General features: G+C 45.9%; 1 protein-coding gene across 1 annotated transcript in view; it reads right to left on the reverse strand.

Moving 5' to 3' along the window:
* Positions 1-26,078, reverse strand: part of LOC142313145 (uncharacterized) — a 177,126-nt gene that overhangs the window by 11,981 nt on the left and 139,067 nt on the right. The window contains exons 27-28 of the mRNA XM_075352133.1: positions 22,313-22,765; positions 6,058-6,120 (exon numbers count right to left, since the gene is read on the reverse strand). Coding sequence (XP_075208248.1) covers positions 6,058-6,120; positions 22,313-22,765 — 516 coding nt within the window. The remainder of the gene's footprint in view (positions 1-6,057; positions 6,121-22,312; positions 22,766-26,078) is intronic.

Genomic DNA, 26,078 nt, shown 5'->3' on the forward strand with positions numbered 1-26,078 from the left:
TGTGTGTCTCGGATCAATATCATGCTGCCAGATCCAGTAATGACCCATTTTCAATGTTCGTACTGAGGGAAGGAGGTTGTTAGACAATATCTTGTGATACATGACCCCATCAATCCTGCATTCAATACGGTGCAGTTGTCCTGTCCCCTTTACAGAAAAGCACCCCCTAAGTATGATGTTTCCAGCCCCATGCTTCATGGTTGTATGTCCTCTCCTCCTCTCCTTTGCATAGAGGAGGTCTCGCCCATGATGAAAATCGTCATTTTTTTTTTCTTCAACTTTTTATTTTGAAAAGATTTTTCAACATATTTTACAACCAAAAATTAGGACAAAAACACAGGTATCAGAAATAATTCTCAGGCATGCAGTCAAATACAATGCAAAAGGGGCATATCAGAAGGAAAATGGAAAGTAAACAGTTTGTTATCACATATAAGAGTAAGAGAAGATAGAGGTCAGGGCCCAACCTGGAGGTCTCGATAGCATATTCTCAGATCCCGTTAATATACAGTTAGGTCCAGAAATGTTTGGACAGTGACACAATTTTCGCGAGTTGGGCTCTGCATGCCACCACATTGGATTTGAAATGAAACCTCTACAACAGAATTCAAGTGCAGATTGTAACGTTTAATTTGAAGGTTTGAACAAAAATATCTGATAGAAATTGTAGGAATTGTGCACATTTCTTTACAAACACTCCACATTTTAGGAGGTCAAAAGTAATTGGACAAATAAACCAAACCCAAACAAAATATTTTTATTTTCAATATTTTGTTGCGAATCCTTTGGAGGCAATCACTGCCTTAAGTCTGGAACCCATGGACATCACCAAACGCTGGGTTTCCTCCTTCTTAATGCTTTGCCAGGCCTTTACAGCCGCAGCCTTCAGGTCTTGCTGGTTTGTGGGTCTTTCCGTCTTAAGTCTGGATTTGAGCAAGTGAAATGCATGCTCAATTGGGTTAAGATCTGGTGATTGACTTGGCCATTGCAGAATGTTCCACTTTTGTGCACTCATGAACTCCTGGGTAGCTTTGGCTGTATGCTTGGGGTCATTGTCCATCTGTACGATGAAGCGCCGTCCGATCAACTTTGCGGCATTTGGCTGAATCTGGGCTGAAAGTATATCCCGGTACACTTCAGAATTCATCCGGATACTCTTGTCTGCTGTTATGTCATCAATAGACACAAGTGACCCAGTGCCATCGAAAGCCATGCATGCCCATGCCATCACGTTGCCTCCACCATGTTTTACAGAGGATGTGGTGTGCCTTGGATCATGTGCCGTTCCCTTTCTTCTCCAAACTTTTTTCTTCCCATCATTCTGGTACCGGTTGATCTTTGTCTCATCTGTCCATAGAATACTTTTCCAGAACTGAGCTGGCTTCATGAGGTGTTTTTCAGCAAATTTAACTCTGGTCTGTCTATTTTTGGAATTGATGAATGGTTTGCATCTAGATGTGAACCCTTTGTATTTACTTTCATGGAGTCTTCTCTTTATTGTTGACTTAGAGACAGATACACCTACTTCACTGAGAGTGTTCTGGACTTCAGTTGATGTTGTGAATGGGTTCTTCTTCACCAAAGAAAGTATGCGGCGATCATCCACCACTGTTGTCATCCGTGGACGCCCAGGTCTTTTTGAGTTCCCAAGCTCACCAGTCAATTCCTTTTTTCTCAGAATGTACCCGACTGTTGATTTTGCTACTCCAAGCATGTCTGCTATCTCTCTGATGGATTTTTTCTTTTTTTTCAGCCTCAGGATGTTCTGCTTCACCTCAATTGAGAGTTCCTTAGACCGCATGTTGTCTGGTCACAGAAACAGGTTCCAAATGCAAAACCACACACCTGTAATCAACCCCAGACCTTTTATCTACTTCATTGATTACAGGTTAACGAGGGAGACGCCTTCAGAGTTAATTGCAGCCCTTAGAGTCCCTTGTCCAATTACTTTTGGTCCCTTGAAAAAGAGGAGGCTATGCATTACAGAGCTATGATTCCTAAACCCTTTCTCCGATTCGGATGTGAAAACTCTCATATTGCAGCTGGGAGTGTGCACTTTCAGCCCATATTATATATATAATTGTATTTCTGAACATGTTTTTGTAAACAGCTAAAATAACAAAACTTGTGCCACTGTCCAAATATTTCTGGACCTAACTGTATAGCGCAAAAACATCCAATACAATAGAGACCTTCACTACCCTATATCTGGTATGAGTCCGCAAAAGTGTCCCACAAAGACCAAGTTGTTATAAACCCATCCATTGTGTTATGAAGCTGGGCCGTTAATCTCTCCATATTTCTGACATCTGTTATTCGAGCATACAGATCTGAGACAGACGGAGGCGCCACTCTTTTCCAGAACAATGAAACCAAGCACTTGGCAGCTGTGAGGATATGAAGCAGCAATTTTATCTCTGGCTTACTTAAAAACGATGGGAGGGCATTCAACAGGTAGACCACCGGATCCCTGCTTATATTTTTACCAACCAATCTGCCTATCAGGGTTTCCACCTCCCCCCAGAAACCTTCTATGGCTGGGTATGTCCAAAATATATGATATAAGGATGCCCCGCTGAGCCCACATCTCCAACAGACATCTGGGCAAGCACGGTTAAACTTACGCAATAACTCCGGGGTATGGTACCATGTCATAAGGACTTTAACTTGGTTTTCCTTATAGAGAGTACTAATTGAGGACCTGAATGTCCTCGCCCAAATGACCGACCAGAGTGCCTCCGACAGCGGTCTCCCCACCCAGCCCTCCCATCTCCTCATATATGTATGTCTCACTGTGTCCGAGGAATTCCCCGCCACCAGTATTGCATAAATGGCTGAGATTAGTCCCCTAGTCGAGGACCGGCCTGAGCAGAGAGTCTCAAATGCCGAGGGGCGGCCTACCTCCCTCTGTCCCATAACATCCGCATAGAAGTGTGATATCTGTTGATACGAGAAATATAGATGGAAAGGTAGCTTATATTGGTGTCGCAAATCCGAAAATGGCTTGAGCTTTAATGTGGTTGGATTAACTATATCCCGAAAGCAATAGAGACCTGCCTCTGCCCACCGCCCGACCACTTCTGGCTTCATGCCTGAAGTTAGGTGTGGGGTGAACAGGAAGGGGGTCAACAGGGAAGATTGTGATGCCAACTGGAACTTCATCCTACACTGTCGCCATAAGTCTCTTGTGAATGCCATTGGGCCCAGGAGATCTCTAGAGGGGGTTTCGACAGGTCGACCCCAGATTAGAGAGCTTGGATGAAAAGGAGCCATCCAAAGCTTCTCTATTTCTGTCCATTTATTGAAAGCTGGTAAGGTCGTCCAGGAGGCCAGGCAACGTAGGTGTGAAGCATAGTAATAAAGTGTAATATTCGGGCAAGACAAGCCTCCCTTAGTGCGTGGTGCACATAGGACAGAATCTGGAATTCGATGTCTTCCCGAGTGCCAAATAAAACGCAAGAGCGATGATTGAACCTTTTTTAGCACCCCTAGGGGTACTCGTACTGGGAGAGTTTCAAACAAGTACAGGAATTTAGGAATGATTGACATTTTAATTGTGGCAATTTTACCCAGAAAAGAGATCTGCAGGGACGACCATTTCTTTAGACTATTTTCAACTTCTCGTATCAAGGGTGGGAAATTTGCCTGATATATTGTCTTGTAATTACAAGTTATCTTGACTCCGAGATATCGCAGAGAGTCCGTGCGCCAAGAGTACTTAAAATTTTGTTTAAGGGACTGTAATTTAGCCTCCAGAATGTTGAGAGGTAAGGCCTCAGTTTTGTCCGAGTTAAGTTTATATCCCGAAAGCCTAGCATATTGGGCTATTACCTTGTGGAGATTTGGTAGGGAGATCACAGGGTTGGTCAGAGACAGCAGGACGTCATCCGCAAATAAGGCTATTTTGAAGGATTTCTCCCGCACTTTGATCCCCATAATATCTGGGTTATGTCTGATATGCGCCGCCAGTGGTTCAATGCTAAGAACGTAAAGCAGGGGGAACAACGGGTATCCCTGCCTAGTTCCGTTTCTGATAGGGAGGGGCCCCGAATGTGCATTGGGGAGGCGGATTGTTGCCGCAGGAGAAGAATACAATCCCCTGAGCGCCGAAACAAATGGCCCCGACAGGCCGAAATGGTCCAAAACAGAGAACATGAAGGACCAGTCCAGCCTGTCGAAAGCCTTCTCCGCATCTAGCCCCACAAGAAGTGCTTCAATTCCCCCCTTATTTACCACGTCCACCAAATTTAAAATCCTTCGAGTGTTGTCTCCTGCCTGGCGATAACGGACAAAACCTACCTGATCCTTATGGATCAGATGTGGGAGCCAATTGTTTAGGCGGTCAGCCAGTAGTTTAGTGAATATCTTAAGATCCGAGTTTAGAAGGCTAATAGGACGGTAACTCGCACACTCCAAAGGATCTTTTCCTGCTTTAGGAATAACAGTTATATATGAGTGTAGAAATGTGTTTGGAATGGCGTCACCCTCCATGAAAAGGTTAAAAAGGTGTGTTAGATGGGTGGACAGCTCCCCCTCAAAGGTCTTATAATATAGATAGGTAAACCCGTCAGGACCCGGGGCTTTGTGGCCTGGTAAGTCCTTAATGATTTGATGATTTTCCTCTGACTCCACCTTTCGATTAAGGTCCTCCAATGCCTCCTGAGACAGTTTTAGGAGGTGACATTCAGTCAAATAGTCATTTAATATTTTTGTTCTATTCGGATGTGTCATTGGTAACCGCGGGGGAATAGAATACAACGACGTATAGTATGTGTGGAAAAGTTGAGCTATTTTCGTGGGGTCATAGTGAGGGGTGCCTGCAGTATCTTTTATTGCGCATGGGGCACTAGTTATCGCTTGGTCTCTAAGCTTTCTAGATAGCATCGTATAGGGCTTATTACCGTATTCATAGTATTTCTGGCGGGAGTAACGCAGGAGTCTTTCTATGTTTCCATGTGAGATCTCTTTTAGTTTAGTTCTCAAGTCTATCACTTTTTTCAGGCGAGTTTTAGTGGGGTGAGTTTGAAGCTGATTCTCTGCTGTACGGAGGTCCCTTTCGCACTGACGGTACCGCTGTTGTGAATCTTTTTTGAGTTTAGAAGACAGGGCTATGCATTCCCCTCTAACTACTGCTTTGTGGGCCTCCCATATTAATGGGAAAGATGGGAGGGACTGAGAATTCTCTGTAAAGTAGTTCTGTATGACTTTACGAAGAGATTCTCGAGATGTGATGTTAGTGAGTAAGGATTCGTTCAGTCTCCAGTGGGTGCATTTCAGGAGAGGGGTTGGCAGATTAAGAGATATCAACACAGGGGCGTGGTCCGACCAAGTGATACTGCCAATTTGTGCATGTTGGAGTGTTCTAAGTGTAAGGATATTGCCCAAAAAGTAATCAATTCGGCTATGCGATTTATGGGGATGTGACAAGAAGGTGTATTGTCTCGCCGTCGGGTTATCGATTCTCCAAAGATCAAATAATTGATGTTTGCGGATCAATTTGCGGAACCCAGTGGATAGATGTGGTGATCTATGTGAGCCTGCCGGATGTGAAGGTGCAAGCATTCTATCAGCCTTGTCTGAGAATACCGTATTAAAGTCTCCTCCTATGATGTGGATGGTCCCACGGTCCCTCGGGAGGCGCGACAACGTTGAAGAAATAAATCTAAGCTGGTTAGAGTTTGGCGCATACAGGTTACACAAAATTAGTGGTATTCCATTTAGAGTACCTTGGACGATCAAAAAACGACCTGAGGGATCTGCTTCCCACTTACTCACTTGGAGTGGGCAGGTGCGAGAGATCAGTATTGCCACCCCTGCCTTCTTCTTTGTGGTTGTGGCTGAGAAGGATTGGGGAAACCAATGGCGGGCAAAGTTAAAGGAACTTTTCTCTGTGAAGTGCGTCTCATGCAGAAACACCACCTCCGCCTTTGATTTTCGCATCTCTTGGAGGACCAGCCTCCTCTTTACATCAGAATTCAGCCCCTTAACATTCAGGCTCATTAACCTAGCCATTCCAAAATCTCAGCATACTCTAATGTAAAGGCTAGTGCCTGGTACCTCCACTTGGTGTGTGTAAGAACTGCACTCCATGAACCCCTCTGCATTTGGCGAGGCGCATACCTGTAGGTAGAAGATAGACATAGAAAAACAGAAAAAAACATAACTATGTTCGACAGAAAAAATAAAAACTTTTCAGTTATGAGATAGGTGTATGGTAAACGACACCACTCGTCCACTATCCCAGTATCAGAGCCGACTTGTATTCACTCTAAATAGAAACTGACACATTAAGTACAACCTGCACTGTAAACCAACGTGCGACTATACTAGTCAAACTCTGCTAGTGGGTGAGTGGTGAAACTCCACAGAACAGTCCCTCGGGCCCTCGCCCTCCCCCAGGATTCCGGAATGGGGAGACATTCCTCCCCCCAAAAGTAAGGCAAAAGGTCACAGAAAAAACTATAAAAATGAGCCCATCAACCCCAATTGAAGACTATAAGTAGCTATAAATGTGCAGGAGGGCACTGTCAAGTAGGGCCCTTTTCTCTTGAACTCCTAGGCCGCCGTTTGCGGGGTGAAGTAGTTGGTTGCCACGTCGGAAGAAGCAGCGGCATCTGTTGAGGCAGAGTCCAGTCTGGTAAGTCTGGAACAGGAAGATCAAAAACCCGACAAAAAGGCTCCAGGTCTGCAGGGGCCCGGAGGGTGGCCGACGCCTCTCCACGCCGTGCAGTGAGGCTAAACGGGAACCCCCATCTATAAAGAACCTTATGGGCCTGCAAGGATGACAGTAGAGGGCGGAGAGCCCTACGTTGTTGTAATGTTATCCACGATAGGTCTTGAAAAAGCTGGATCTTGGTGCCCTGATACATCACTTGTTTTGGCGGTCGGGCTTTGAGCATTATTTCTTCTTTAAGTTGAAAGTCAATGATGTGACATATAATGTCTCTTGGGTTCCCCTTTAGATTTTTGGGGCGGAGAGCTCTATGCGCTTTGTCCATGGGTATTGGGTTGTCTGGGGGCCGTTGGAGGAGCGAATTAAATATGGTTTGCAAGATTATGGTGACGTCTTCCTTTGATTGGACCTCAGGCACGCCCCTGACCCGTATGTTATGTCGCCTGCCTCTGTTAAAATCGTCATTTTTTAAGCACATATTGTGAAAATAAAACTTGGAAATCTTAAACCTGCTGGGAAAATCCTTCACTCCGGAGCGCTGGACACAATCCCGTTTTACTTCATGCTTCATGGTTGGGACAATGTTCTTGGGGTTGTACTCATCCTTCTTCCTCCAAACACGACGAGTGGAGTTGATACCAAAAAGTGCTATTTTGGTCTCATCTGACCCCATGACCTTCTCAGATGCCCCCTCTGGATCATCCAGACGGTTATTGGCGAATTTCAAACAGACCTGGACATGAGCTGGCATGAGCAGGGGGATTTTAATCCATGACGGTGTAGTGTATTACTAATGGTAATCTTTGAGACTATGGTTCCTGCTCTTGTTAGGTCATTGACTAGGACTTCCAGTGTAGTACTAAGCTGATTCCTGATCTTTTTCAGAATCATCCTTACTCCTTGAGGCAAGATCTTGCATGGAGCCCCAGACCAAGCTTGACAGTCATGTTGTGTTTCTTTTATTCTCTAATAATTGCATCAACAGTTGTTGCCTTCTCACCAAGCTGCTTGCTCATTGTCCCAGTCTTGTGCAGGTCTACAATTTTGATCCTGGTGTTCTTAGATAGCTCTTTGGTCTTGGTCATGGTGGAGAAGTTGGAGTGTGACTGGGTGTGTGGACAGGTGTCTTATATACAGGTAACGAGGTCACACAGGTGAAATTAATGCAGGTAATGAGTGCAGAGTAGGAGAAAAAATAACAGGTCTGTGAGAGCAGAATTCTTGTTGGTTGGTCGGTGATCAAATACTTATTTCATGCAATAAAATGTCTAACTAATTATTGAAAAATCGTACAATGGGATTTTCTGGATTTATTTTTTGGAGGGGGGGGGGAATTCTGTCACAGTTGAAGTTACCTATGATAAAAATGACAGAACCCTCCATTGTTTGTAGGTGGGAAATGTTCGTTCTCCACAATCTGCTCCAAAAAAAGCAATTAAAATGTTGTTTGTGTCCTAAAATGGTACGAACAAAAAATCAACAACTTAAAAAACAGGTCCTGAAGCAGGAAAATAACAAAAAAAAAAAGCTACGGGTCTCAGGAAAAGGAGACACGACTAATTTATTTGACAAAGTTTTGATTCTTTCTAACCACAAATTAATGGAAAAATATAAAAAGCGTTCTAACATAGCTATCATGGTAACCGTAGTGATGTTACGAAGCGAGGACAATTTTACTCAACGGTAAACACCCCCCAAATATACATGTCAAAGGCCAAACTGCGTTTTTGTTTTTTTTTTCAAAAATGTCCCTGAATTTGGTTCATCTTTAGCACATTACACAGTAAAGTGAATGGTGTCATTTAGAAATACTACTCAAATGACTATAGACACAGACAAATAATAAAATGCACAAATGAAAAATTGCCCGATGCGAAGGGACAAACATTCTTAATAATGGGTGAGACACGAAGCATCAGAGAAAGTCGATTTATCAGATGTAAAATTGGAAACGCAGTCAACCTCGGACTGGCCCACAGGAGGAGCGGAGAATTCCCGGGTGGGCCCCTCTGCAGCAGGAATGGACCCCGACCCCTATATATGAGCAGTAGTTGGCACAATACACTTGATTCACTATAAAGGATCCGATCATCATTTACCGAACTGTCCAGTGTATTCTTATATAGAAGCAGCGGGAAATATGTGACTGAGGGGAAGGGGACATCTGCCCGGAGCTGAGCAGCCCCCCAGAGTCAGTGTTATAGGAGGGGCTCTGCCATCCGAGCCCAACACTGACCGCGAGTGTGAGGAAAGTCTATAGAGAGCGTGACGGTGATAATAGTGTGTACAGCGCCACGGAGTGTGGAGGCGATATATAATAACCTGCACCTACCTCCACCTGCAGAGCCGCACACTAGATATATAATAACCTCCACCTACCTCCACCTGCAGAGCCGCACACTAGATATATAATACCCTGCACCTACCTCCACCTGCAGAGCCGCACACTAGATATATAATACCCTGCACCTACCTCCACCTGCAGAGCCGCACACTAGATATATAATAACCTGCACCTACCTCCACCTGCAGAGCCGCACACTAGATATATGATACCCTGCACCTACCTCCACCTGCAGAGCCGCACACTAGATATATAATACCCTGCACCTACCTCCACCTGCAGAGCCGCACACTAGATATATAATACCCTGCACCTACCTCCACCTGCAGAGCCGCACACTAGATATATAATACCCTGCACCTACCTCCACCTGCAGAGCCGCACACTAGATATATAATACCCTGCACCTACCTCCACCTGCAGAGCCGCACACTAGATATATAATAACCTGCACCTACCTCCACCTGCAGAGCCGCACACTAGATATATAATACCCTGCACCTACCTCCTCCTGCAGAGCCACACACTAGATATATAATACCCTGCACCTACCTCCACCTGCAGAGCCGCACACCAGATATATAATACCCTGCACCTACCTCCACCTGCAGAGCCGCACACTAGATATATAATACCCTGCACCTACCTCCACCTGCAGAGCCGCACACTAGATATATAATACCCTGCACCTACCTCCACCTGCAGAGCCGCACACTAGATATATAATACCCTGCACCTACCTCCACCTGCAGAGCCGCACACTAGATATATAATACCCTGCACCTACCTCCACCTGCAGAGCCGCACACTAGATATATAATACCCTGCACCTACCTCCACCTGCAGAGCCGCACACTAGATATATAATACCCTGCACCTACCTCCACCTGCAGAGCCGCACACTAGATATATAATACCCTGCACCTACCTCCACCTGCAGAGCCGCACACTAGATATATAATACCCTGCACCTACCTCCACCTGCAGAGCCGCACACTAGATATATAATACCCTGCACCTACCTCCACCTGCAGAGCCGCACACTAGATATATAATACCCTGCACCTACCTCCACCTGCAGAGCCGCACACCAGATATATAATAACCTGCACCTACCTCCACCTGCAGAGCCGCACACCAGATATATAATACCCTGCACCTACCTCCACCTGCAGAGCCGCACACTAGATATATAATACCCTGCACCTACCTCCACCTGCAGAGCCGCACACTAGATATATAATACCCTGCACCTACCTCCACCTGCAGAGCCGCACACTAGATATATAATACCCTGCACCTACCTCCACCTGCAGAGCCGCACACTAGATATATAATACCCTGCACCTACCTCCACCTGCAGAGCCGCACACTAGATATATAATACCCTGCACCTACCTCCACCTGCAGAGCCGCACACTAGATATATAATACCCTGCACCTACCTCCACCTGCAGAGCCGCACACTAGATATATAATATCCTGCACCTACCTCCACCTGCAGAGCCGCACACTAGATATATAATATCCTGCACCTCCCTCCACCTGCAGAGCCGCACACAGATATATAATAACCTGCACCTACCTCCACCTGCAGAGCCGCACACTAGATATATAATACCCTGCACCTACCTCCACCTACAGAGCCGCACACTAGATATATAATACCCTGCACCTACCTCCACCTGCAGAGCCGCACACTAGATATATATAATACCCTGCACCTACCTCCTCCTGCAGAGCCGCACACTAGATATATAATACCCTGCACCTACCTCCACCTGCAGAGCCGCACACTAGATATATAATACCCTGCACCTACCTCCACCTGCAGAGCCGCACACTAGATATATAATACCCTGCACCTACCTCCACCTGCAGAGCCGCACACTAGATATATAATACCCTGCACCTACCTCCACCTGCAGAGCCGCACACTAGATATATAATACCCTGCACCTACCTCCTCCTGCAGAGCCGCACACTAGATATATAATACCCTGCACCTACCTCCACCTGCAGAGCCGCACACAGATATATAATACCCTGCACCTACCTCCACCTGCAGAGCCGCACACCAGATATATAATACCCTGCACCTACCTCCACCTGCAGAGCCGCACACAGATATATAATACCCTGCACCTACCTCCTCCTGCAGAGCCGCACACAGATATATAATACCCTGCACCTACCTCCACCTGCAGAGCCGCACACAGATATATAATACCCTGCACCTACCTCCACTTGCAGAGCCGCACACTAGATATATAATACCCTGCACCTACCTCCACCTGCAGAGCCGCACACTAGATATATAATACCCTGCACCTACCTCCACCTGCAGAGCCGCACACTAGATATATAATACCCTGCACCTACCTCCACCTGCAGAGCCGCACACTAGATATATAATACCCTGCACCTACCTCCACCTGCAGAGCCGCACACTAGATATATAATACCCTGCACCTACCTCCACCTGCAGCGCCGCACACTAGATATATAATACCCTGCACCTACCTCCACCTGCAGAGCCGCACACTAGATATATAATACCCTGCACCTACCTCCACCTGCAGAGCCGCACACTAGATATATAATAACCTGCACCTACCTCCACCTGCAGAGCCGCACACTAGATATATAATACCCTGCACCTACCTCCACCTGCAGAGCCGCACACTAGATATATAATACCCTGCACCTACCTCCACCTGCAGAGCCGCACACTAGATATATAATACCCTGCACCTACCTCCACCTGCAGAGCCGCACACAGATATATAATACCCTGCACCTACCTCCACCTGCAGAGCCGCACACTAGATATATAATACCCTGCACCTACCTCCTCCTGCAGAGCCGCACACTAGATATATAATACCCTGCACCTACCTCCACCTGCAGAGCCGCACACTAGATATATAATACCCTGCACCTACCTCCACCTGCAGAGCCGCACACTAGATATATAATACCCTGCACCTACCTCCACCTGCAGAGCCGCACACTAGATATATAATACCCTGCACCTACCTCCACCTGCAGAGCCGCACACTAGATATATAATACCCTGCACCTACCTCCTCCTGCAGAGCCGCACACTAGATATATGGCTGCTCTGTGCTTACAGGACCTGTGATGATGTCACATGGAGGGGAGGAGTCAGGGGTCACATGATCAGCTCCTCAGTGTATGCAGGGCTCTGCTGTGCTGGTTGTCATGGCGCTGAATGAGGGGAAGTTTATGTGTGGGGTCAGGAGGGGTTTACAGTGTGGATGTAGCAGAGCCGTGTGTGTACGAGGTGTACGGAGCGGAGCCGTGTGTGTATGAGGTGTACGGAGCGGAGCCGCGTGTGTACGAGGTGTACGGAGCGGAGCCGTGTGTTTACGAGGTGTACGGAGCGGAGCCGTGTGTGTACGAGGTGTACGGAGCAGAGCCGTGTGTGTACGAGGTGTACGGAGCGGAGCCGCGCGTGTACGAGGTGTACGGAGCGGAGCCGCGCGTGTACGAGGTGTACAGAGCGGAGTTGCGCGTGTACGAGGTGTACGGAGCGGAGCCGCGTGTGTACGAGGTGTACGGAGCGGAGCCGTGTGTTTACGAGGTGTATGGAGCGGAGCCGTGTGTGTACGAGGTGTACGGAGCGGAGCCGTGTGTGTACGAGGTGTACGGAGCGGAGTCGTGTGTGTACGAGGTGTACAGAGCGGAGCCGTGTGTGTACGAGGTGTGCGGAGCGGAGCCGTGTGTGTACGAGGTGTACGGAGCGGAGCTGTATGTGTACGAGGTGTACGGAGCGGAGCCGTGTGTGTACGAGGTGTACGGAGCGGAGCCGTGTGTGTACGAGGTGTACGGGATGCCAATCCCGTTCAGGGAAGCCACAGGGCTTGTTCAATATAGCGAACAGGTAATGTCAGTTTTTATTTGTTTTTATAGCGTTAGCTATTGTCCAGACTTTATTTATCTAGGCTTCTCCTCTCTGGGCAATAGGGCAGAAGATAAAGATTTATTGAAGTAAAAAAAAAAAGTCTTATTTATAATAGATTATGGTTACAAGTTCCTTATCTGGTGAGCTGGGAATTAAGGGCTTTATATGTTAACGCCAGGCTGATATGTCATTGTTTGCAGCTGTTTCTTTGAAACATTACTATAAAAAGATGTGAAGAAGATGTATCCCTGACTAGTGAGCAACAGGAGATGCTAGACTCAAGGATAACAGAGGATGAAGTAAGACAAGCCATAGCAGGCGCGTCTAATGGTAAATCTCTGGGCCCTGATGGTTATACTGCTTAATATTATAAGATTTTATCCCCTGACCTGATATCCATCCTTACTAATCTTTTTCAATGTAATTTTCCTCCTAGGGATCCCCATAGACTGGTATACTGATTCACTCACCATAGTTATCGCTAAACCAAATAAAGACCCACAACTGCCACAGTCTTACTGTCCTATCTCACTTCTCAACCATGATTATAAACCGTTAGTGATAATTCTGGCAAACCGCTTACAGGTCCTACTGCCGGGTCTTCTCTGCGAGGCCCAGATGAGTTTTACCCAAGGGCAAAGCAGTGTGATAAACATACGATTGGCAGTCATGGCTTCTGTCCTTGTCCAAGATCCATCGCAACCGGCTGCAATGCTGATGAGTCTGGATGACGAAAAGGCCTTTGATAAAGTAGCATGGCCCTTCTTATATGAGGTTTTAGGTAGGGGAGGATTTGGCTCAAAATTCCAATATATGCAATACTTACACATAAATGCAACCACCTGCGTGACAGTACATAGTTATACCACACCACCAATAGACCTCTTCCGAGGAGTCAAACAGGGATGTACCTTGTCGCCTCTTTTATTTAACCTCTCTATTGACCCTTTACTACGTTATCTGTTGCAGACCCCTACCTTTAGGAGACACAAAAATTGCTGCATTCGAAGATGACCTCTTACTGATCGTGATCAACCCTAAACAAGTCCTAGGTTCACTTTATACAAGACGTAGAAGCAATGGGTGAGTTATCGGGTTATACTATTAACTGGGATAAAACAGAGGTAATGATGCTACGAGGTCCCCCAGGCCGTTGTGGGCATCGAGTTCTCCCTGCCAGTGGACTACCTGCTCTTTACAATATCTGGCAGTGAAAGTGACGAGGCTCCCGGCCAGCTTATATAATACTAATATCAAACTGTACATCAACAATTTAGAATCCACTCTGGTTAAATGGAGAAACTTCAGTTTCTCATATCTGGGTAGTGATAACCTAATTAACACGACATAATTTCCACATCTTCTCTATCTTTTTCACACTCTCCCAATCTATTTGGCTCCTAAGGAGGAGAAGTGAATCAGCTACCTACAGTGCCTACAAGTAGTATTCAACCCCCTGCAGATTTAGCAGGTTTACACATTCGGAAGTAACTTGGCATTGTGACATTTGGACTGTAGATCAGCCTGGAAGTGTGAAATGCAGCAAAAAAGAATGTTATTTCTTTTTTTATTTTTTTTTTTTAAATTGTGAAACGTTTATTCAGAGGGTCATTTATTATTCAACCCCTCAAACCACCAGAATTCTGTTTGGTTCCCCTAAAGTATTAAGAAGTATTTCAGGCACAAAGAACAATGAGCTTCACATGTTTGGATTAATTATCTCTTTTTCCAGCCTTTTCTGACTAATTAAGACCCTCCCCAAACTTGTGAACAGCACTCATACTTGGTCAACATGGGAAAGACAAATTAGCATTCCAAGGCCATCAGAGACAAGATCGTGGAGGGTCACAAGGCTGGCATGGGGTACAAAACCCTTTCCAAGGAGTTGGGCCTACCTGTCTCCACTGTTGGGAGCATCATCCGGAAGTCGAAGGCTTATGGAACTACTGTTAGCCTTCCACGGCCTGGACAGCCTTTGAAAGTTTCCTTCCGTGCCGAGGCCAGGCTTGTCCGAAGAGTCAAGGCTAACCCAAGGACAACAAGGAAGGAGCTCCGGGAAGATCTCATGGCAGTGGGGACATTGGTTTCAGTCAATACCATAAGTAACGTACTCCACCGCAATGATCTCCGTTCCAAACGAGCCCATAAGGTACCTTTACTTTCAAAGCGTCATGTCAAGGCTCGTCTACAGTTTGCTCATGATCACTTGGAGGACTCTGAGACAGACTGGTTCAAGGTTCTCTGGTCTGATGAGACCAAGATCGAGATCTTTGGTGCCAACCACACACGTGACGTTTTGAGACTGGATGGCACTGCATACGACCCCAAGAATACCATCCCTACAGTCAAGCATGGTGGTGGCAGCATCATGCTGTGGGGCTGTTTCTCAGCCAAGGGGCCTGGCCATCTGGTCCGCATCCATGGGAAGATGGATAGCATGGCCTACCTGGAGATTTTGGCCAAGAACCTCCGCTCCTCCATCAAGGATCTTAAGATGGGTCGTCATTTCATCTTCCAACAAGACAACGACCCAAAGCACACAGCCAAGAAAACCAAGGCCTGGTTCAAGAGGGAAAAAATCAAGGTGTTGCAGTGGCTTAGTCAGTCTCCTGACCTTAACCCAATTGAAAACTTGTGGAAGGAGCTCAAGATTAAAGTCCACATGAGACACCCAAAGAACCTAGATAACTTGGAGAAGATCTGCATGGAGGAGTGGGCCAAGATAACTCCAGAGACCTGTGCCTGCCTGACCAGGTCTTCTAAAAGACGATTATTAGCTGTAATTGCAAACAAGGGTTATTCCACAAAATATTAAACCTAGGGGTTGAATAATAATTGACCCACACTTTTATGTTGAAAATGTATTAAAATTTAACTGAGCAACATAACTTGTTGGTTTGTAAGATTTATGCATCTGTTAATAAATCCTGCTCTTGTTTGAAGTTTGCATCTTATCAAACCTGCTAAATCTGCAGGGGGTTGAATACTACTTGTAGGCACTGTATATCGGTCACTTATTTGGGAGGGGAAAAACCCCGTATAGCTTATAAATGACTCCAGCAGTTGAAGGGAAAGGGAGGGATACATTTCCTCGATGTTAAACACTATAATCCAGCATCTCTGCTCCGGGCGGTGATGGATTGGTTGGGGGGTTTCTTGCTACACCCAGCATGGCTTGGAGTGCTGCCTTACACCAGGGCTGGCTCTTCCCGCTCTGTTACACCTCCCATACACCGAGCTGTCAGTGAAGTGAGAGCAAACCCTCTTCTGATTTCTACATGGAAGGCATGGCAGAAACTTCGCTGGCATTTTCAGCTCTCTCCTCAGATGTCGCTCTTTATTCCACTCACTGGTAATCCACATTTCCAACATGGTCACTCTCACCCTGTCTTCTTTCGTTGGCATTCTCAGGGTATAACTTCTGTCAGACACTTGATCCATCTAGAGGAACATCGCATGTACTCAATAGAGGAGCTGCAGGCTAAATACCATACGGTCACATTCCCGTGTTTCACTACCTACAGGCTAGACGTTATGTAACAAAGCTATTGGCGGCTCTCCCTGAACCTTTGTGACCATCCTTGTAGTTTTTTGCCCAGTACCTTTCTGCCCATCCTTGTAGTAGTGTGCCCAGTAGTATTGTGGACATCCACACACACACACACAGCGAGGAGACCGCAGCGCTCCGAACCCTGATCGCGGGCACGGGCAGCTGTGGTCTCCTGCGGAGGAGACATGCAGCCCTGCAGGTAGAGCCCACCGTGTCCAGGATAGAGCGGGTCCTGATCGTGAGCACTTACCTGCTTGTTGCGGCCCGTCACGATTGCAGCTTTATGCCTGGGGGTCGGCGCCGACAGGAATTTACTAAAATTGAATAATTTACAGTATCACGCAGAGGAGATGGCTACTGCCCGCCAATCAGATGCAAGGAGGTGACGTCATGCAGCGACGTCACTTCCTTGAATCTGATTGGCAGGCAGCAGCCATTGGTATAATGCAGACAGCTTCTCTGCACCACAAATTATTCAATTCTAGTAAAGTCCTGCTGGCGCCGTCCCCAGCATAGCGCTGCGATCATCACGAGGTCTGTGGTCCGCAACAAACAGCCTCAGGGGTCGCAGGCGGTCCGCGGGCCACGTGTTTGAGACCTGATTACAAAGAGAAAATGTTCATTCTAATACGTCATTCAGAGAATTCCGGAATTCAGAAAATGAAGTGGAGGAAAGAGAACCAAGAAGAAGGATATGAAAAGATCTCCAATACGGAAGAAGAAAAAATGAACTTGATTATGAATTAATTTATGGATAATGTGTCATGAGTATGCCCCTCTCTGGGGAGACCTCTGGTGAGTCTGGAATCAGAAGGTCACAACGCCTTATTGTTCACAGGTCTACAACTTGATTTGAGTGAATCTACTTTCTTTTAGTGCTGTAGGGGTTAAGGTCTCATTCCAATTTGGCTGTCTTTTGTAGCCTTAATCTCAGGCGCAGCTCTTTTCTGGCCACTCCCATTTGTTATAAAAAGTCATGTATCGTACCATCTGATGCCGGTTATAGATTCTCATTCTATGCTGACCTCTTTGGAAGTTGCCTGTTTCTGGAAGAAGCTGAGGAGTTGTGATTATTGCTGCTGTGGTGTTTGGCTGCATTGGAAGAGCTTGAAGTGTTTTTCCCTTTTGTGTCTATTTTCCCTGTATCTCCTTTACCTATTGAGTTAATGCAGTGGTGAGACTACTGCTTTTTCCTGTCTTCTCACTAGCCAGAGCGAATGAATGCCTAGGCACATCATGACGACGGGGGGGGAAGGCCCCGTATAGGGACACTAGGGAGCGTAGGGTACAAACTCAGGTGAGTTGCAGGAGATGTCTCCTCTCCCTATCATCAGGGCCTTCCTTTTTTACCATTTTCGTTGTTACCATTATGTTACGCTGCACACTCAGTGTCTGTACGCGCTGGTGTGACATAATGTTTTGGTTTTGACACCCACAGTTTTATTGGTTAAGCAGAATGAAATCCTGGACAGGAGCTTAAATTTTGTCCCTGGCGTTTTTTTTGCTGAGGATAGAAATGTTTCAGGTCAGAATTACTCTAGTAATAAATATACAACGTTTAATGAATTTGAAGGATTCTCCTTCTCTGAACAGAAGGCCATTGTAATGCTAAACTAAATGGATGAGGATCGTAATTTGGAAGAATTGGTGGGGGATAATGATATAAAACAAAAGCTCTCAAACCCTCGTTATTATCCAGTAACATCTCACGTACCATCATTACACATGTTCCAGAATATGATAGAAAAGGACCAGTTGTCTCCGCACCGTTATGTGGTTTCTCTTGTGCTTCTGAGTTGCACAAGTAAACAGCTGTGTGCTCATTAGTGATCGGACTAGCAGGAGTTAATTTCCTGCCTACTTTTCAAATTAAAAACACTAAAGTTCAAAAGTTTGGGGTCACTTCGATATTTCCTTATTTTTGAAAGAAAAGCACTTTTTTTTTTCAATGAAGCTAACATTAAATTAAACAGAAATCCCCTCTATTCAATAGTCAATGTGGTAAATGACTATTCTAGCTGCAAACGTCTGGTTTTTAATGCAATATCTACATAGGTGTATAGAGGCCCATTTCCAACAACCACCACTCCAGTGTTCTAATGGCACATTGTGTTTGCTGTGTTAGAAGGCTAATGGATGTTTAGAAATCCTTTGAAAACCCTTGTGCAAGTATGTTAGCACAGCTGAAAACAGTTTTGATGATTAGAGAAGCTATAAAACTGACCTTCCTTTGAGCTAGTTGAGAATCTGGAGCATTACATTTGTTGGTTCCATTAAACTCTCAAAATGGCCAGAAAAAGAGAACTTTCATGTGAAATTCGACAGTCTATTCTTGTTCTTAGAAACTAAGGATATCCCATGTGAGAAATTGCCAAGAAACTGAGGATTTCCTACAATGGTGTGTACTACTCCCTTCAGAGGAGAGCACAAACAGGCTCTAACCAGAGTAAAAAGAGAAGTGTGAGGCCGCGCTGCACAACTGAGCAACAAGGCAAGTACATTACAGTCTCTAGTGTGAGAAATCGACGCTTCACAGGTTCTCAACTGGCAGCTTCATTAAATAGTACCCGCAAAACGCCAGTGTCAACGTCTACAGTGAAGAGGCGACTCCGGGATGCCGGCCTTCAAGTCAGAGTGGCAAAGAAAAGGCTATATCTGAGACTGGCTAGTAAAAGGAAAAGATTGATATTTACAAAAAAACACAAACATTGGACAGAGGAGGACTGGGAAAAAGTGTTATGGACAGAAGAACATTTGTGAGACGCAGAACTACTGAAAAGATACTGGAAGAGTGCCTGACGCCATCTGTCAAGCATGGTGGAGGTATGTGATGGTCTGGGGTTGCTTTGGTGCTGGTAAACTGGGAGATTTGTACAATGTAAAAGGGATTTTGAATAAGGAAGGCTATCACTCCATTTTGCAACGCCATGCCATACCCTGTGGACAGCACTTGATTGGAGCCAATTTCATCCTACAACAGGGCAGTGACAAAAAGCACACCTCCAAATTATGCATGAACTATTTAGGGAAGAAGCAGGCAGCTGGTATTCTATATGTAATGGAGGGGCCAGCCCAGTCACCAGATCTCAACCCTATTGAGGTGTTGTGGGAGCAGCTTGACTGTATGGTGCCAAAAAGTGCCCATCAACACAATCCAACTTGTGGGGGGGGGAACATGGGGTGAAATATCTCCAGATTACCTCCGCAAATTAACAGCTAGAATGCAAAAGCTCTGCAAAGCTAGAATTGCTGCAAAGGAACATTCTGTACCGAAAGCAAAGTGTGAAGAGAAAATTATTATTTCACGTAAAAATCATTATTTCTAACCTCGTCACTGTCTGGACGATATTTTCTATTCATAATGCAACTCATAAATAAAAGTAGGATTTTTCTTAGAAAACACAAAATTGTCTTGGTGACCCCCAAACTTTTCCACTGTAGTGTATATAACATTTAATAACGTATGGCTTTGGGATATGTTTTATAGATTAGGAAGAACAAAGATATCTGTAACGGGTGTCCAATCGACCTGTATAAGCAGAGACCCTGATGCCAGCGATGTATCACTTACTTGGCTGCTTTCAGTTTTATCTGCTTAAGATCTACCAGTTCTCGAAATGCTGCTCTGTGTATAACCTCACCTGCACCACTGATTGGCAGCTGTGGATAATGAGCATAGACATAAAGCTGCCAATCAGGGCAGATGGACATGGGGATGGAGGATACATGGCAGCAGGTTTACTAGTTCTCTAATGATAATTCCCTAGCAATAATACTGTGATTTTATCAAAACTACAGCAAGAAGCCCAGAAAATGACACATCATTAGAATCAGAGTCACGGGTGACAGGCAGTCCTGTGGTGTCTGGCAATAGAAGGTCACAGCCTCACAGCGTTTGGCTGTGCAAAATGCTCCCTGACTTTCTATTATTCCTTCTGTCAGTATTCAATGTACTAGGAATCTCCTCTGCTGGGTTTTCATGCTTTTCCCTTTAGGACCCAGGGGAGCTCCTCTTCCCTTCAGCTGCTAATTATCTGTATTTCCCCTTGGGCTTAAATACTTTAATTTTCCCTGGACTTGTGCTGGCGCTATTCAGTTGTTATTATTATTATTTCTTATTATAGAAACATATATTCCATTTCTCTTTACAAGTGAAAAGGGTATACATAAAAAACAAGTCCAACAATCATGAACATTACATAAACAGACAGGTACAGGAGGAGAGACGACCCTCTCCGCGAGGGCTCACAGTCTACAGGGAATGGGTGAGGGTACAATAGGTGAGGGCAAAGCTGGTTGCGCAGTGGTGTAATGGACAGAGTTACTGCAGGTTGTAGGCTTGTCGGAAGAGGTGGTTCACAAGCCCTGGATGCAAACAGGCGGCTTGCATGCATCAGTAGGATCGTTGCTGCTCGGTTTACTGAACTTCTTACTGAGTCGTCTAGAGATAAGTTATTGTTTTCCCTTGTATGTTATCCCTGTGTGTCCTTTAGTGCCTAGTGGGGTTGACAAAGAGCTCATCCCATCCGCTCCCTACCAAGGGCTCAGATCAGGGTCAGCCTAGACTCCGGTATCTGGCTCTGTGCATAGGTGTGGAACCTATCAAGGGCGATGAGGGAACCCAGGACCCAGTGGTAGGCTTTTTCAGGGGTCACTATCTCCCCCTTCCCTAGACACAGGGTTTCCCTTCCCTTTCTCCATTTGCTTGGTACTTCCTCGTAGCTAGCAAGATACTGTCTTTATATTCTGATTTTTAATTAAAGGGTAAACACTTAGTGACAGATTCCCTTCACAAAACTTCATCATAGGTATCATAACTGTTACTTACTCTTCACCAAGAGAGACCCCTTTTAGTTCTGGTCTCTTCTACACCCATAGTCTAAACTGTAATAAAAGGTTTATGGGCAGAGGTGAGTGAACCAAAACAAAAAAATCTGTACCAAACACAGATTTTTTTAAAAAAAAAATCAGTGTTCGAGTTCAGAGTTTGGGTGCTTTATGTATCCTAACCACTCGATGTAGCATCAGTGTGTTTAGGTATGGGTGCTCAGCCCAGTGCGAGCCCCTTGCTTTCACGAGGGGATAAACACATCGGTATAGGATGTAGTGTGTAAACCCCGACTTCACTCCCCCGGAAATGCTCTGTTTATGGCTACATGTCGGCAAAGACCGAAATACCCAATCAGTGACTTTCATTGGGGTTCTGGTCAAATCCGGTTCCGAACTGAACTTTATATAAAGTCAGTCTGAAAAAGCTGAACCAGAACTCCAGCAGGTACACTCATCTCAATTTGTGGGTAGCCACGCAAAAAATGGAATTTATCGTACCGTTAATTCGGTTTCTTGGAAACCCTCCATGGCAGCACACAGGAGGTTAACTCTAATAGGAACAGGAAACACAAAGAGGTTAAATAACCCCTCCCCACCTCCCATCTCCCGTGTTTTTCCAAGTAACCACAAAACGCATGAATGGTCTAAATCTTTTATTTCAGAAATAAGCCATTAAAATGCAGCAAAATTAAATTGATAGGGAGGGAATAATTGTGCTGTCGTGGAGGGTTTCCTAGAAACCGAATTAACGGTAAGATAAATTCCATTTTCTCTAGTCACCCTCCACGACAGCACACAGGAGGAGCACCAACGAAAAATGTTAGGGAGGGACCACAGCCTGTAGGACCTTTCGACCAAAGGCCAAATTCCGATTGGAAAGAACAGTCTAATCGGTAATGTTTGATGAATGTATGGACAAAGGACCAGGTAGCTGCTCTGCAAATCTGATCGATGGAAACTTCTGCCATCTTGGCCCAGGAAACTGACATCGACCGTGTGGAATGTGCTGTTAAGTGATCCGGAGGAAGGAGGCTCTGGGTAGTGTATGCTTCTTTGATAGCATTCTTTATCCAGTAGGATAATGTGCCCTTGGCTGTCTTCTTCCCAGTATTCCGTCCCACACTCTTAATGAAAAGGTTGGAATCCTTCCTGAAGGATTCAGTCTTTTGTAGGTAGAGCATCACTGCTCTACGTACATCAAGGGAATAAAAGTCCATCTCTCTCTGTTTAGCTGGGTTCTGGCAAAAGGAAGGCAAGATAATTTCCTGGTTCTTATTGAAGTCCAACACCACCTTTGGGAGAAAGGAAGGATCCGGACAGAAGATAATTCGATCATCAAGAATCTTCATATAAGGCTCTCGTATGGTAAGAGCCTGGATCTCGCCCACTCGTCTGGCCGTGGTTATCGCAATCAAGAAGGCAGTTTTCCAGGACAGGAATCTTAAGGATGAGGAAGCCAGAAATTCAAAGGGAGTCTGAGATCCCAGGGAGGGACTACAGGGAGTTGCCTAGGACAAGATCTGACCGCCGAAGATAGGAATCGTTTTACCCAGCGATGGTTTGCCAGGCCTTGATCAAAATAAGCACTCAAAGCTGATACCTGGACCTTAAGAGTGCTGGGACTGAGACCTTTCTCAAGGCCCGACTGTAGAAAGTCCAGGATGTGAGCCATATTTGGATTTGGACTCGAGGACTGCACCAGACGGTAAAGGTTTTCCAGATTTTAAAGTAGATAACATTAGTGACAGGCTTACGGCTCTCCTGTAGCGTGTCAATGATTCTTTCTGACAGGCCCCTGGCTCTCAGAATAACGGATTCAGAATCCATGCTGCCAAGTTCAGTCTCTTGAGGTCTTGGTTAAAGAGTGGACCTTGATGGAGAAGATCGGGAACCTGAGGCAATAAGAAGGCCACAGTGGCGCGACCAGTATGGTAGAAACTCTGTCTGACCTTATCTTCTGCAGGGTCCTTGGCGGTAATAAAATTGGTGGAAAGGCATATGTGCCGCCCCCGTGCCAGCAGCCGGGCTGCTCAGATCCGGAGTGGCTCGAAGGGTCTCCGGACCCGGGGGTCATGCGGCCTCTCGATGTAAGGGGGGCTATGTACAGGGGGACTATAAAGTTCGTGACGCTAACCACGGTGCGTGGTAAGGTGAGGAACCATCGCTGCCGTTGGGAAGCCCGGTGATGGTGGTGTGTGGCAGCTTGATGTTTAACCCCTCCGTGGGTAGGGGGTTTATGTCCCAGGGCCTTTTGGATAGATGCTGTGTGGGAGCCGTTGGGGGGTAGGAACAGGGGGTTTTCAGTGTACTCACTTAGTCCAGGAATAACAACACCGACAGCTTGTAAACCACAATTATGAGCACCACTGCAGCTTGTAGGGAGCACGCTGGTGTCCGTGCCCTTGGTGTTGCTGTTAACCTGTGGCCCTGAGACACAAAAACATTGAACCAAGGCACATCTCGCATCAGAATCAACGCCACTCCATAAGGCACATGAACAAACAAAAAAGAACTGGAGCTTACAAAGGCTGTTCGTATAAAACATCAAAAAACTTTATTATATAAATTTTTTTAAAAATTGGGTTTCAATCATTACAAAAGATATATATATGGTGCTAATAGCGGACAAGGTGAAGTACCACATATAAGTGGGGGAGCGGAGGTGACAAACACCCCAAATGGGGGAGGTAATCTTAGCAGGGACAAAGGATCATAAATAATCATAGATGGCTGGCTAACAAGTATGGCGCCTCTGTCCTGACAAGGTATGTAAAAACGTATAGCCAAATCGGCATAAAACCATTGGGCAGGGCAGAGGCACCAGAGACCAGACTAATCATATGAAGAAGATCCAAAAACAATCCCATAACTTACACAGTCAAGAGGGTGATCACCAGAGCGTCCCACACCAGTGAGAGGAGCCTTCCTACGCGCGTTTCGCACGGATTACATCTGCTGGCTTCATCAGGGAAGGTGTACGGCTATTGCCGTTCAAGGACCTTAAATAAGAGGTCACATGACCTCATTGGGCAGACCAGGACCTGGAAAATGTGTCCCGACCAATCGGATCCCCGCTGGCACGCACGCGCGCCGCGCGCCCGGCATCACACGCCCCACAGCCGTCCAATGGGAGAGGAGGCCCGGAGCACAGTAAATCCGTGCTCCAAGGCCACCCCCACCCAACAAGGACGGCCAAGGGGCGGGCAAGGCAGGCGAGCGGCGCGCACGGGGCACGGGGATCAGAGGGCGGGACACAGCTCCCAGCCAGAGCCCGTCAGTCAGCCAGTCGGGTTGCCATGACGGCGCGCAAACAACGCACGGCGAGAATCCACACCAAGTCCCCGGCAGTCCAGCGAGGAGGGACGCGGCGGGCCCCCGGGCCCAGGGGTCCACAGCATCCCCCCCACCCAAAGGGACACCGGGCAGGCAGTGGGGACAAATCACCGCGCGGTGGGAGCGCGCACAGCAACCAGAGGGCGGGACGGGCAAATGGCTGGGAAATTGTAAAAAGTCAAAGTGGACAATAAATAAATATCCATGCTATCCCATAGACAAAACTGTAATGGCATGAATAACAATAACATCAGCAACAACAATACATAAAACAAAGGAACAGGGGAATTATTATGAGGAAGTCTTCTTAAAGTGACAGTACATCCATATCATAGGGGAATCATATGCGAACAATTTTCCAAAACCGATAAAAACTGGCTCAGTGATAGGAAACAAAGAGTGGTTATTAATGGTACGTACTCGGACTGGGTCTCAGTTCATAGTGGGGTACCACAGGGGTCAGTATTGGGCCCGCTTCTTTTCAACATATTTATAAATGACCTTGTTGGTGGCATGCAGAGTAGAATTTCAATATTTGCAGATGATACTAAACTCTGCAGGGTAATCAATACAGAGGAGGATAATTTTATATTACAGGGAGATTTATGTAAATTGGAGGATTGGGCTGGGAAGTGGCAATTGAAGTTTAATGTAGATAAATGTAAGGTCATGCACTTGGGTAGAGGAAATAACATTTATGATTATGTACTTAATTGTAGAACACTGGGTAAAACAGACACAGAAAAAGACTTGGGTGGATGGGTGGATGGTAAACTTCACTTTAGTGGCCAGTGTCAGGCAGCTGCTGCCAGGGCTAATAAAATAATGGGATGTATTAAAAGAGGTATAAGTGTTCATGAAAAAAATATAGTTATACCTCTGTACAAGTCACTAGTGCGACCGCACTTAGAATACTGTGTACAATTCTGGTCACCGATATATAAGAAGGACATAGCTGAACTGGAGAGGGTGCAGAGAAGAGCCACCAAGATTATTAGAGGAATGGGTGGGCTGCAATACCAAGACAGGTTATTAAACTTGGGGTTATTTAGTTTGGAAAAACGAAGGCTTAGGGGGGATCTAATCACAATGTATAAATATATGAGGGGACAGTACAGAGACCTTTCCAAAGATCTTTTTACACCTAGGCCTGCGACTGGAACACGGGGGCATCCGCTACGTCTTGAGGAAAGAAGGTTTAATCATAATCACAGACGAGGATTCTTTACTGTACGAGCAGTGAGACTATGGAACTCTCTGCCGCATGATGTTGTAATGAGTGATTCACTACTAACATTTAAGCAGAGCCTGGATGCCTTTCTTGAAAAATTTAATATTACCAGTTATGTATATTAGATTTTATGACAGGGTATTGATCCAGGGAACTAGTCTGATTGCCGGATGTGGAGTCAGGAAGGAA

Source organism: Anomaloglossus baeobatrachus, chromosome 5, assembly GCF_048569485.1.
Source record: "Anomaloglossus baeobatrachus isolate aAnoBae1 chromosome 5, aAnoBae1.hap1, whole genome shotgun sequence".
NCBI lineage: Eukaryota > Metazoa > Chordata > Amphibia > Anura > Aromobatidae > Anomaloglossus > Anomaloglossus baeobatrachus.